Source organism: Sarcophilus harrisii, chromosome 6 (genome assembly GCF_902635505.1).
Source record: "Sarcophilus harrisii chromosome 6, mSarHar1.11, whole genome shotgun sequence".
Lineage (NCBI taxonomy): Eukaryota > Metazoa > Chordata > Mammalia > Dasyuromorphia > Dasyuridae > Sarcophilus > Sarcophilus harrisii.
In genome coordinates, this window is record NC_045431.1 from 107,804,734 (window position 1) to 107,816,966 (window position 12,233).

General features: G+C 31.5%; 1 protein-coding gene across 1 annotated transcript in view; it reads right to left on the reverse strand.

The window, feature by feature from the left end:
• Positions 1 to 12,233, reverse strand: part of VEGFC (vascular endothelial growth factor C) — a 155,002-nt gene that overhangs the window by 37,203 nt on the left and 105,566 nt on the right. The window contains exons 2-3 of the mRNA XM_023505844.2: positions 9,092 to 9,302; positions 7,080 to 7,270 (exon numbers count right to left, since the gene is read on the reverse strand). Coding sequence (XP_023361612.1) covers positions 7,080 to 7,270; positions 9,092 to 9,302 — 402 coding nt within the window. The remainder of the gene's footprint in view (positions 1 to 7,079; positions 7,271 to 9,091; positions 9,303 to 12,233) is intronic.

Here is a 12,233-nt window from a genome sequence, read left to right on the forward strand (position 1 = left end):
ATTTTAAATACATGGTCATCACAAGGTGGTGCTAAGCACCTTTGCAGGCAAAGGCTCTAGGGATATTTATTGAAGAAGAGAATGTTTTTAATTGTGCTACTTCTGAGAACACCTCCCAGATTATGACTGTGAACATCTCCATGGTCTTTGAACTGAGCTTTCAAGTAAAATTAGACTTCTGAAAGGTTGAAAACATGCATGTTTGCTTCCCAGGTTGGAGATAATGCAAGATAGGAGATCACAAGTTAAGTTTGGAGAACTATTAGTAATCAAATTTTGATATGACATTGGCTTTTTGAGGCTAGTTATAACTGAAATAATCAAGTATGTGAAAGGAAATAATGAGAAATAAAACTAGAATGAGGCAAATTGGAATTAGATCACACAGAGCCTTAATTACTTGGCTAATGAGTTTTATCTTAGAATCACATAATATTTTTGAAGATATAGTGATATGTCTTTCCTGATCTGTGCCTGTGGCAATTATTTTATCAGCTATGGGAAATATGAGCTTGAGAAAGAAGACACTGGATTCAGGGAGATTAATTGACAGGCTACTATCATAGTTCATATAAGTAGTAATTTAGACAGTAACATGGAGATTCAATTGGTGAAATTGCAGGGCTATAGGAACACAGCTCTAGAGTTGAAAAGAACCTTAAAAGGCATCTAATGCAGCCTCTTAATTTTATTGATGAAAATACCTTGAAGACTTGGCAAGGTTAAGTGATTTGTCCAGTAGGAGTTGGTAAGTAATTTAACATGATGGGGCTATGGGATGAAGGAGAGGAAAGAGTACTCAGAGTTGCAAAGTTGAATGAGTATAAGGATGAAAATGCCCTATGAAAGACTGGGTAAGTAGCAGGTTTGGTGGAGATTATAATTTTAATTTTGGACATGTTGGATATGAACTTCTGATGCAACATCCAGATGGAGATGTCTTAAAGGCAGTCAGGAAGTAGGATTTGAAGAAGATTAGGGCTGGATATATAGCACTTAAGAATATCTGTATATAGGTAATAACCAAATCCATGGAAATGGATAAAACAACCAAACTACAATAAGGATGTTAAAATAATTATTTTGTTGATAATAATAGCAAGCATTTTTATAGTACTTTGTAGTTTGCAAAGTGCTTTCTATATGTTGTAGCATTTGATTCTTATTTCAATCTATGGAGATATTTGCTATTTTTATCTTTGCTTTACAAAGGCAACTGAGGCTGTTAAGTGACTTATCTAGGATCACTTACAGTATCTATGGTGGAATATGAATTCAAGCCTTTCTTACTCTACATTCAATAATATCTCCTTTATTAGCTAATAACCTAGTATAAAAAAAGAGAAAAGAATTCAGGAGTGAGTATTAGGTGGCAACCAGTCTAAGGTGACAGAAGATTTAAGATAAACCATCACTAAATATATTATTATTTGGGCAGCTCAATGTAGAATATCACCTGCACTTGACTTTGCTCTGTAGTCAGAGATTCAATAATGTGCTTGGACAGTTTTAAAAAACTTCTCTATGCCTATCATTTTCCAAGCTTGACCCAAGCCTTATGTGGCAAGGTGGCCATTTGAAAACAGCTATTTGACTATGTGAATTAACTATACTATTGATTTCAGGAGTGATAATTCACATTTATGTGCTAAAATTTCCCTGCTTAAATTCTACCCAAAGCAAGGGCTTTTAATACTTTTCCATGTTGTGTCCCTTTTTGGCAGCCTGGTGAAATCTCTGGATCCCTCCTCAGAATAATGTTTTTAAATGAATGATATAAAATATTATATTATAAAATTATAGAGGAAAGCAGTTTTATTGGAGTGCAGTTTTTAAAACAATAATTAAGAAAACCAGATTCAAGAATTGAGGTTAATAAAAATCTAACTAAAAGCTTATGTTTCCATTTTGCTTACAAGGAAACAGATAATATTTCATAAAGAGAATGGAATTGGGGGCTTATTGACATCAGTCAAAATGGAAATTGAGTATTTTACTTACTTTCAAAGTTGAAAGACAATTAAAAGGGGTACACTTAAAATTTGCAACCATAAATCATTAAAATATTTATTGTTAGATGAAAAGGTCAGCTTTTCTCATGATAGTAAAAAATAGTTAAGTGTAGACCAGGAAAATGTTTTTACACATCTTTGATGAGCTTTGGAAATCACTCCTGGTAGCATTCCCAACCCCCATGACTGAAAAATTGCCTGTTTGCTGTTACTTACCAAAGGCTTTGAGCCTTCATTAAACACATATGACTTGCCTTATTATGAAATAAATATCAATGTGTCATGGAAAGTGGCATTTTCTTGGCATTAAAAATAAAAACAATATTTAAAATGTCCCTTGTTTATCCCTTGAAAAATATGTCTTAGGTATCTCCTTACTTTGCATACCTCTATTTTCATTTTTGTTTAAACTAACAATGTTCACTATTCAGATGAGAAGGAAATATAAATTTTTTAAGGAGATGATTTTTAAAAATCATAAGAAAAATGATTACACATTTGTTAGGGTCATGCAAAGTACTTTCCTCTCAAGAATCCTATGTAATAGCCAAGTAATTTGTCCATTACCAATCAACTAAGAAGTGTCCAAAACAAGATTCAAACCCATATTTCCTGATGTCAAGTTCAGCATTTTTTCCTATTAGCCACCATGGCTTTAGCTCCCAAGCCAAAACTTTTAGACAGGCAGGCTTCTGATATGTCGAACCTCAGTTCCAATCCCCTTCCAAGGGATTTGTCACAAACAGTCATTTGTTTGTATAATGGTTAAGTACACAAAGGATCTTCAATGTGAGAACACAAAGTAGTAGGATAACTATAAAAATAAATAAAGTGAGTCAGCTTTGGAAATACTAGGTATTAACAACATGCAGGTCATTTGTCTTTATGCAAATAATTTAACTGTGGTATAGTAACACAGAAGCAAAAATAGGTCTTGAGAAGAAAAGTTTTTCATCCTTATGCTAAAGGTGTGGAGAGATACAGAAGCTTAAAAAATTCTAATTACTGAAGGTATTAAGACATATTAGAGAAGTTGGCTAAAGCCACCTAAAAGATTAAATTTTGCCTTATTTGGTAAAAAGTATTCTTAAATCCTTTAATATTTTCTCCAGTTTTTTCCCTTGGCCCCTTTCCAATATATGCCATTCATTAAATTGATGCAAATTAACAATTTTCCTGTAATTTATAATTTTGCAATTACCTTATTCACTGGAAAGTTAAATGATTTGTTTAGGGTCATAAAGTTAGTATGTATCAAAGCACTTGAAGCTAAGTGTCCTAAGTCCTAGATAACCTTTATCATATTTAAAGATGTATATGGTTGAATCTGTAAAAAAAAAAAAAGGCAATAAAAATTTCTGAAGATCAATCAGCTTGACATACTTTTAATACAACATTTTATCAAGAAATGATATTACATATTGTCCCAAATTAGAATCATGACATCTTAAAATTCTATTTTCATGGATATTCCCTTTAAGTGAAACAAAATGATACTTAAAATGAAACTGATTTAAAAAAAACTAGACTATGGGTAGAGGGAGCAGCTAGGTAATAGCATGGATAGATGGTGATTTGAAATCAGAAAAATTCATCTTTTTGAGGTCATTTCCTACCTTGGTAACTTAAACCTGTTTAGTTTAATTCCTCATCTGTAAAATGAGCTAGACAAGGAAGTGGCAAACCAATGCTGTATCTTTGACAAGAAAACCCCAAATGAGGTTATAAAAGTCAGACATCACTGAAACAAATGAACAACACAGATGATGGGAACCTTTTGGGGAAAAATAATCTCCAGAAACATACTTTTATGATATTATAAACAAAAGTATCTATCTTTTAATTTCCCAAAGATCTGGATCATCTATTTGATTTTAGGATTAAAGGATCATAGATTTAAAGGTTGAAATAAAGGTCTTTGTGATTATCCAATCTACCCTCTACATTATACAAATGAGAGAGAGGAAGAGCAAGAAAAAATTGACTTAGGATAACAGAGCTGGAGAGTTTTAGAACTGAGATTTGAACACAGGACTTCTGGAAATGAAGCTTAGCAGACCATTTACTTCAACAATTTCATTTATAAAAAAAGGCAGAAAAATTTCATACATAGAGCAGAAAAGAAATGAAATCTAATTCTTGTATATGTAACTTAATATTAATGCAAAACAGCAATATTTTTGCAATAATGAGAAATTTGGTAAAGAGATCATCCTTTTTGAAGAATATTTGAGCAACATAATCATTTTCTATTTAATAGTGCAATGCATCAGTGACTTAGAAAATAGAGATTCCAAATACTTAATTGATAATACAGTCCACACTTACCAATGCAGGAATTTTAATATTTATAAAAGGATTTTGGAAAGAATGTTTATGTAAGATGCACAAGCTGTACCAAGTAAAATCTTGTTAAGCTAATATCAACTTATTCAAAATAATACAAATAATTGTTATTCCTTAGTTGATTGGCTAGCTATTATTTTAATGAAATGCCTTATAACAACAAAAATTTAAAATCCTATTCTTTCCTGGTCTTTTGCATTTAAAATTTGCACAATTTTTGTACTGTACTTTCCAATGTTTATATATCAAAGTTTGTTAACTAGTGAAAAGCCTTCCAATTTGATTATAACTCCAACTGTTAACAAATGCCAACCTTATAATTCTATGGATAATCTCTTTATAGTTTTATGAGAGTTAAATCAATTTCTTTTCTTTATATGTGACATGAATATGATTATATCATTTTTGCTATATTAAATGGTACAATCGATAGAGTGCCTGGGTTGGAATCAGGAATAGTTATCTTCCTGAGTTCAAATCTGTCCTCAGACCTCTTATTAAGTGCGTGACTCTGGGCAAGTCACTTAACTCTGTTTGACTCAGTTCCTCATCTGTAAAATGAGCTAGAGATAGAAATAGCAAAATACTCCAATGTCCTTACTAAGAAAACCACAATTGAGATCACAAAGAGTAAGACACAATTGAAAGTAACTTAGCAACAACAAAATCAGGAAATGTTTAAAGACTAGAATACTTATCACTTCGTTTAAAAAGCTGTGTGTAATGGGGCAAATATAGGAAGAATATAAGGTCCAAAATCACCCTATACAATTTTTCTTTTTTAGGGTTTAAACCCCGGAAATTAAATAGGAAATTCAGGTTTATAGAATTATTTTTTTCCTTGCAATTATTATCTGAAAAGGATGGAAAGAAATTAAAAAAAAATGTAGATTTGTTCTTTCAAAATGATGGTGAGCAGATATGGCAGAAAACAAGTCAACTAGAATTTTACATTAATGATTCTCAGCTTATTTCTTGCAAAGACATGTAGAATTCATTCAAGAAATCGTTAGTATGGTAAAGAGTTACAATACTTCTATATGGGTAACAGAATACAGGTAGGGGAAATGAAGTAACAGAGTATGGATTTGATTAGAGTTCAGGCTTCTCCTCTTCACACCCTCCACCCACATAGTGGCTAATGCCAACACCATACATATCACATTCAAAAAAGAAAGACTAGATTTTCAAATTACCATGTATTTTAACAAGATTCTTCTGCTGGGCTCTTGCAGGTAATTATATGAGAGAATATGACCAGATTACATTTTAAAGTTGATTTGAAAATTTTTTTTCTGCCAACTCTAGCCTTGAAAATTTGTTGGAAAAATATTTCAATACCACAAGAATTTACTTTGGCTGTGTAGTGTAAAGGGCTAAAACTTTTGAGTTGATGCACTGAGGTCACACAACCAAGCACTTAATCTAATTACTAATTGGACAATACTCTATAAGCATATACTTGGAAAATGGCCTTTCCCACAATTCTGTGCTGGCTTGATAATTGGTGTATACAGAGAATTGTAGGAGGGACTAGGGGGTGGAGTAAAACTAGCCAGGGTCCCTTCTGGGCGGGAGATGAAGAAGGAAGGTCAAGGAGATTTTGCGTCTATCCAATTCAATCCTACCTATAAAGACCAAGAATAAAGACCAACTATTTTTGCTTATCTTGACTCCGGCTGATTCTAAGGTATCCAGGGTGCTAATGCAGTCATCATAGTGTAGAATTTGAATTAGTCCAGCCTAGATCACCATTCTCCTACATATTTTTGTCTATAAACACATGCCATTTCAAATCTCCATAAACAATATGATACTCAGTTACATAGTTATAATAAGCCAAATACACAGCTGCTTTGACAGTGAGTCTCTTCTTCCATATATGACCCATAATACACACACACACACACACACACACACACACACACATCCCTTGACCCCATATACATTAATTAGGAATGGGCCGTTTATAAATTTAAACTTTACATGTTTCTTTGCTCACCAAAAACCTTAAAATTTAAACTTAGAGAAAGCACATATTACACAAAACACTCTATATGTAGTATCAGAACTACTTGTTTTGACTTTGTATCTCTATTATCCAGTACAGAATCTTGCAGACACTAGGCTAAATGACTGCAGACAGTCTGCATGAAATGCAGACACTTAGTAAATGTTGAAATGATTTTGATTTTGTTGAACTCTAGTCAATTTCCGTTCCATTGATCATTCTAGATAACCTTACAAAATAATTTGTCATATTTCCATGTGTAGAGAAACTAAATCTGTACTTAAAAATAACCAAATCATTATATATATATATATATATATATATATATGCATACATACATGCTTTATTTGTTATATATCTATAGATATAAACATATCTATGGATATATATGTACACATATGTACCTAAATTACAACTTTTATGCTTTAAACCTAAAAATAATTTTAATTTTATTTAATTAGCTTTGTACCAGCCATATCAAGCATTTCGGGTTCTCTTTAAGGCTTTCCTTTAAAAAAAAAAAAAAAAAAAGCATCACAGTCTTAGTAAGAAATACTGTTGCATTTTGATTCCCAAAGAAAAATACAACATACTTTCTGAACTGGTTAGATCTCTCTTCAAAGCTCCTATAAATACACAATCAAAACATTTCTATTGTGACAGGTATATATTCATTAAGTGTGATCTCAAAGCATGGCTAAAATACCTACCGTCTTGCTGAGGTAACTTGTGCTGGTGTTCATACACTGCAGTCCCTCACTGTTGCAGCAACCCCCACATCTGTAGATGGATACACATGGAGGTTTAAAGAAGGTGTTTGTTGCTGCTCCAAACTCTTTCCCCACATCTATACACACCTCACGTGGCATGCACTGAGTCTTTCTCCACTCATTATCAATACCTGCCGAGTCATAGGGAAGTCCATAAGTTATAAAGAAAACATGGCAGCAGGAGGTCACTCACATTTAGAATAAAACCAACATGTTCATACTCTTAGGTGCTTTATCTGGTGAAATATGGAATTTAAACAAAGAAGTGGGAGCTAGAATCCCAATTATTGGAATAAGTAGCAGAAGAGCTCACATACCATCTGAGGAAATTTTCAAAGGAAAACCTTTCTACAAATTTCAGCAATCCAAGATTTTATACTTTATGAACAACTACAAAGGCCAATTCAAGGAATCGATGTGAAGTTTTTTCCTTTGCTTCAGAGATTGAGAGTTTAATATCTACTATTTACAAATTATGAGGCAATGTAATCATGTCAGTTTTCTTCAGCGTGCTCTGTCTTTATGATTTTCAAGCAAAAACAAACATTATTACCTTGTTCTCATTAAACCAAATGTAAATGAGGAGAAGGTGCTGGATGCTGTTCAACACCATCCTCAGAAGAATTTTCTGGGAAATTTAAAAAGTGGCAACACTGCATCTCCATAAAGTGTAAATATCCTGCTCTCTTTTTGCAAACTAGTTGTCTTTGCCTATGCATGGTATAGTGGAAAGAGTAATACACTTATAAGCCAAGGACTTCTAAGACTTGAATTTTAATCTTGGCTCTGCTTTTTACCGGGCTTCAGCTTTCTTTACCTGTATGACCCCTTTTGGCTCTAACATGCAATGGTTCTGGGCCATTCACATTGAATTACTCTATGGCTCTGAAATGCAAAAGGCCCATTTATAAACCCATATGTTTAAATTATAATCCCTGTTATGATTGATGCAGTTTTCAAACTTATAGTCTGTTCTGTATCACTAAAACAAACACAAGAAAACAAAACAACAAAAACAAATAAAAAAGTCAAAACTCAAAATACTTTATTAGAGAAAAATATATTTTAATATGCATTGATTTTTTGCCTCAAATTATAAATATCAACACGTTCAAGTCCAACAAAACTATGAAATATGGATTATTTTATTTAACAACTTAAAGAAGCGCCATTAATTCAATATAGCATCATCCTCTAAAGGAAACTGAGGAATAATGGACAAAAGATGCCTTACTTATTTTATATGTCCATTTTCTCCCTAAGGCTTACCTAGAAAATGTCATGGAAATCACAAAGATCCAAAATTGAATATTTCACTGGAAGTGGCTTCTATGGCCATGTAGTTCAACTTCTTCATTTTAAAGGTGAAGCATATGAGACTGAATGAAGTTAAGAGGCTTATCTAAAGTCACACAGATACTAAATGAAAAAGGCAGGATTTGAGCTCAGTTCTCCTGATTCCAGATCCAATACTCTTTTGACTGTATTATTCTGAGTCTACTGAAGCCAATCATTATCTCTGAACAATCAATCATACATAACCTTTAGGAAACCTTGCTTTGAAGAAACAATCAGATGATTCATAAGATGGAGAATACTTACACTGGTAAGAATGAGCATGCATAATAGATATACACTTATAGGTATATAGATAAAAAGACATTCACTGTTCCATCCTCCAGGACCCCACCAACAAATGATGGAACTAAACCATCATAAGAAACACAAATTTATTTCCCACCCAATTTGGTTGCAATGAGGATTACTAGTAAATAAGATATAAATGTTTTCTTTTAAAATCAATTGCTTTCTTTTAGCACATGAAATTCTAAAGGCTGTATATAAAAGTTCAGATATTCATTTGGTGGGGTGGGGGACATCTGAGGAAGGATATTCCCCCCATTCTGATTTCATTTGCAGGACTGATTATACATTTTCTTCTCTGAACTTACTTTTCAAGATCTCTGCATTATAATGTGCTGCAGCGAATTTGACATTCTCTTCTCTTGTGTCAGGACTGGGGTGTTCCCCATTTTGCTGCCAGCCCCCTTTCCTCAACTGACATTTAAACATTTTCCAATATTCTGGATAAAGGACTGTCATAAGTTCATCCACACTGGACACGGCCCGCAACTGTTCTTCCAGATCTTTGCTTGCATGATCCTGTTAAAGAAACATGCAATATCAATTAATTTTCAGATTGTAGGATTTAGGAATCAAGATGCCAAAATGCTAAAGTTGTCTATGCAATGATTCTTTTTCTTGAAGATTGAGGTTATACTGATTTGCACATATTAGATGCTAAATGAAGATTTGAAGAAAAGATGAAAAAAGGACTTATTTTTGTCTTGGCTACAGTATTCATGTGAAAAACAGTAAGTTTTTAATAAATAAATTAAAAAGTTTTAAAATTAGACATGAATTTCAGTAAATTACTACTTGGAGTTATAATTATATAATTAATTATAACTTTTTGCTTATTTCTACAATAACTATTTGATGAATAAAGTACTTATTTTGTCTTAACTATGGAATTCTTGCTGAAAACAACATTTCAAATTCTTAGCAATCAATTCAAAGTTTTTAAAACTAGCTAAGACTTTTTTTTAAAGCCAACTACAATTTGGAGTTTCAATTTGATGATTAATTTTAACTTTTTGGTTATTTCTGCTCTTTAAAAAGATGCATATTTCCACTAAAATTTCCTTCCAACTATAAATATATGATCTTAATTTCAATTTTATAGACAGTTGCTTTTAGGAGTTTGATAATTAGATGTTTGCCCTTCTACTATTCTCTAGTGTAAGTCAAACAAAACAGCAAACTATTATGTGACTTTCATTTTACTCAGAGATATCATCAAGAACAACAAAAATCTAAATACAGATTTTGAAATAATATCAGGGAAGCAGTGGTCTTATAATCACTAAATAAATATAGGAGAACAAAATTCCATTTTAAAAATTTGATTTCTCATTATACTAATGACAGAGAATATTGAAATTTTTTGAGGAAACAGTTTTCCTATACTAGTGCTGATATTGCTTAGTTGTAAAAAATGTGTATTTCTCAAAACATAAAATAGTTCAAATAATATTTACTAGTTGTTTACAAGCATTTATATGGCTATATATGTGTGTATGTACATATATTTACTAAATATAATATTTTGAAGCATAAAGAGTCATATCAACAAAACTCATAAAACTTCTAAGTCTACTAAAAAGTGGAAGATAAGTTTTTTTAGTCTTTCTTAATCGGAAAACTATGGGGAACATATAAAAAACTATTTTCTATAATGTAGCATGTTCCCTAAAATTTTAGACCTAAAATGAATGAATTACTCTCTCCAAAGCAGGAAAAACAAAGAACAGCAGAAAATGATTTCTACTGCATGATATATACATATGTGAATATGTATGTTTATGTGTATATGTTGATATATATGTATATATACATACAACATACATATACATATATTTATGTATATATGTGCAAACTGCTTTTTGTATCATAGGTATTATTCAGTTGGAAGGGAGCGGTACCTCTACATACTATAATAGCATAACACTGCCATGTGCTCAATGTTCATAAAGCAAGTTCCATGTCTATGGAACATGGACAGATTGAAAAATCACTGAAACTGTTAAATGAAATGTTGAAAACTGAGGCAATTAAAAGACTAAATGATATTTTTGGATTTTAACTTTCCAAATTAGTTCAAGTCAGAGTAACTAATTTAATTTAATTTCATGAGATCATACTTTTGGTTTCTTAAAGGTGACCATACTAAAAAATAAATTATTTTAATATTTTAAAGTATCTATGATCTCACGGTTGTCAATATCCAATCTTTTGATGTTCTACCAATTTTATTTTGCCAATATGAAAAGAGCTATTAAAACAACTTTCAATATTTGTTTGGCTTATAACATAAACTAGTTACCATGTCTTAGCATATAGATATTTAAATTTCAATTGACAACTTAGGCAAAATTGACCTACATGGCAATGTATTAAAATTAATTAAGCAACAAACATTTATTAAGCACCTCTTATGTACAGTAAATTAGGTTAGGTCTTATGTATACAAAGCAAAAAATGAAATAGTTTCTGCCCTTAGAAAGCTTACATTCTATTGATGGAAATTATATATACATATATACAAACATATACAAACATATATATGAATATACATGAATAGATGTACATATAAAACATAAATGCACTTAAATATACCTATGTACATATGCATCTATCCACATAGCATAAAACAAAGTAATTTTGGTAAGTGAAAGTGATTAAAATATGTGAATTATTTACAAATCTTGACTAATTGCTTACTTCATATAGGAGGGAAACATACTTATAGGGACACAACATTGGAAAGATAGTCAAAAGGATTATCTGACAATTATAGTCTGGCATTTTTTGTTACTAGACTACTGGCTGCCTCAAACTATAATATTTAAGAATACCCATTCTTTTGTCTGATATGCTATGTATTTACTAAATAATGAAATGGAATTGTAGTAAAAAGAGGTCATATCATCACCTGCTATAGTTTGGAATTATATGCCATTTATATATAAACATATATATGCATATATACATGTTACTTCAAAATTTATTTCTGAAGCTTAATTTGGTCAGCAAGAACCTGGTAGAAAGTTACTGAGGATTTAATAATTCTAAAGTATGTACAAAATTTCATTTTCTTAAAAAAAATTCAAGGAATTGGGCCATATTTGCTATTGACATTTCTGCCCAGCATTTATTTTATCTGTGTCTAAATTTATTATAATTTGATTATTTTAAGTTGTAATATATATCACCAGCTAAAGTATAGGCTAACAAAGGATTTGTGTAGGTGTGTGTGCATGTATATATCTACTTATGTTTATGTGTGTAAATATACACACAGATATGTATATTCAGGTTTTTGTGGCTTATTTTGTGAAACTGGTAAAAGAAGGAGATAAGCATTTAAAGGGAAAAGGCCTACTGTGGAACCTCTACTGTGCTAAATGCTTTACAACTATTATCTCCTTTGAGCTTGATAAAAATCCTAGAAGGTAGGTGCTAGCATTATCC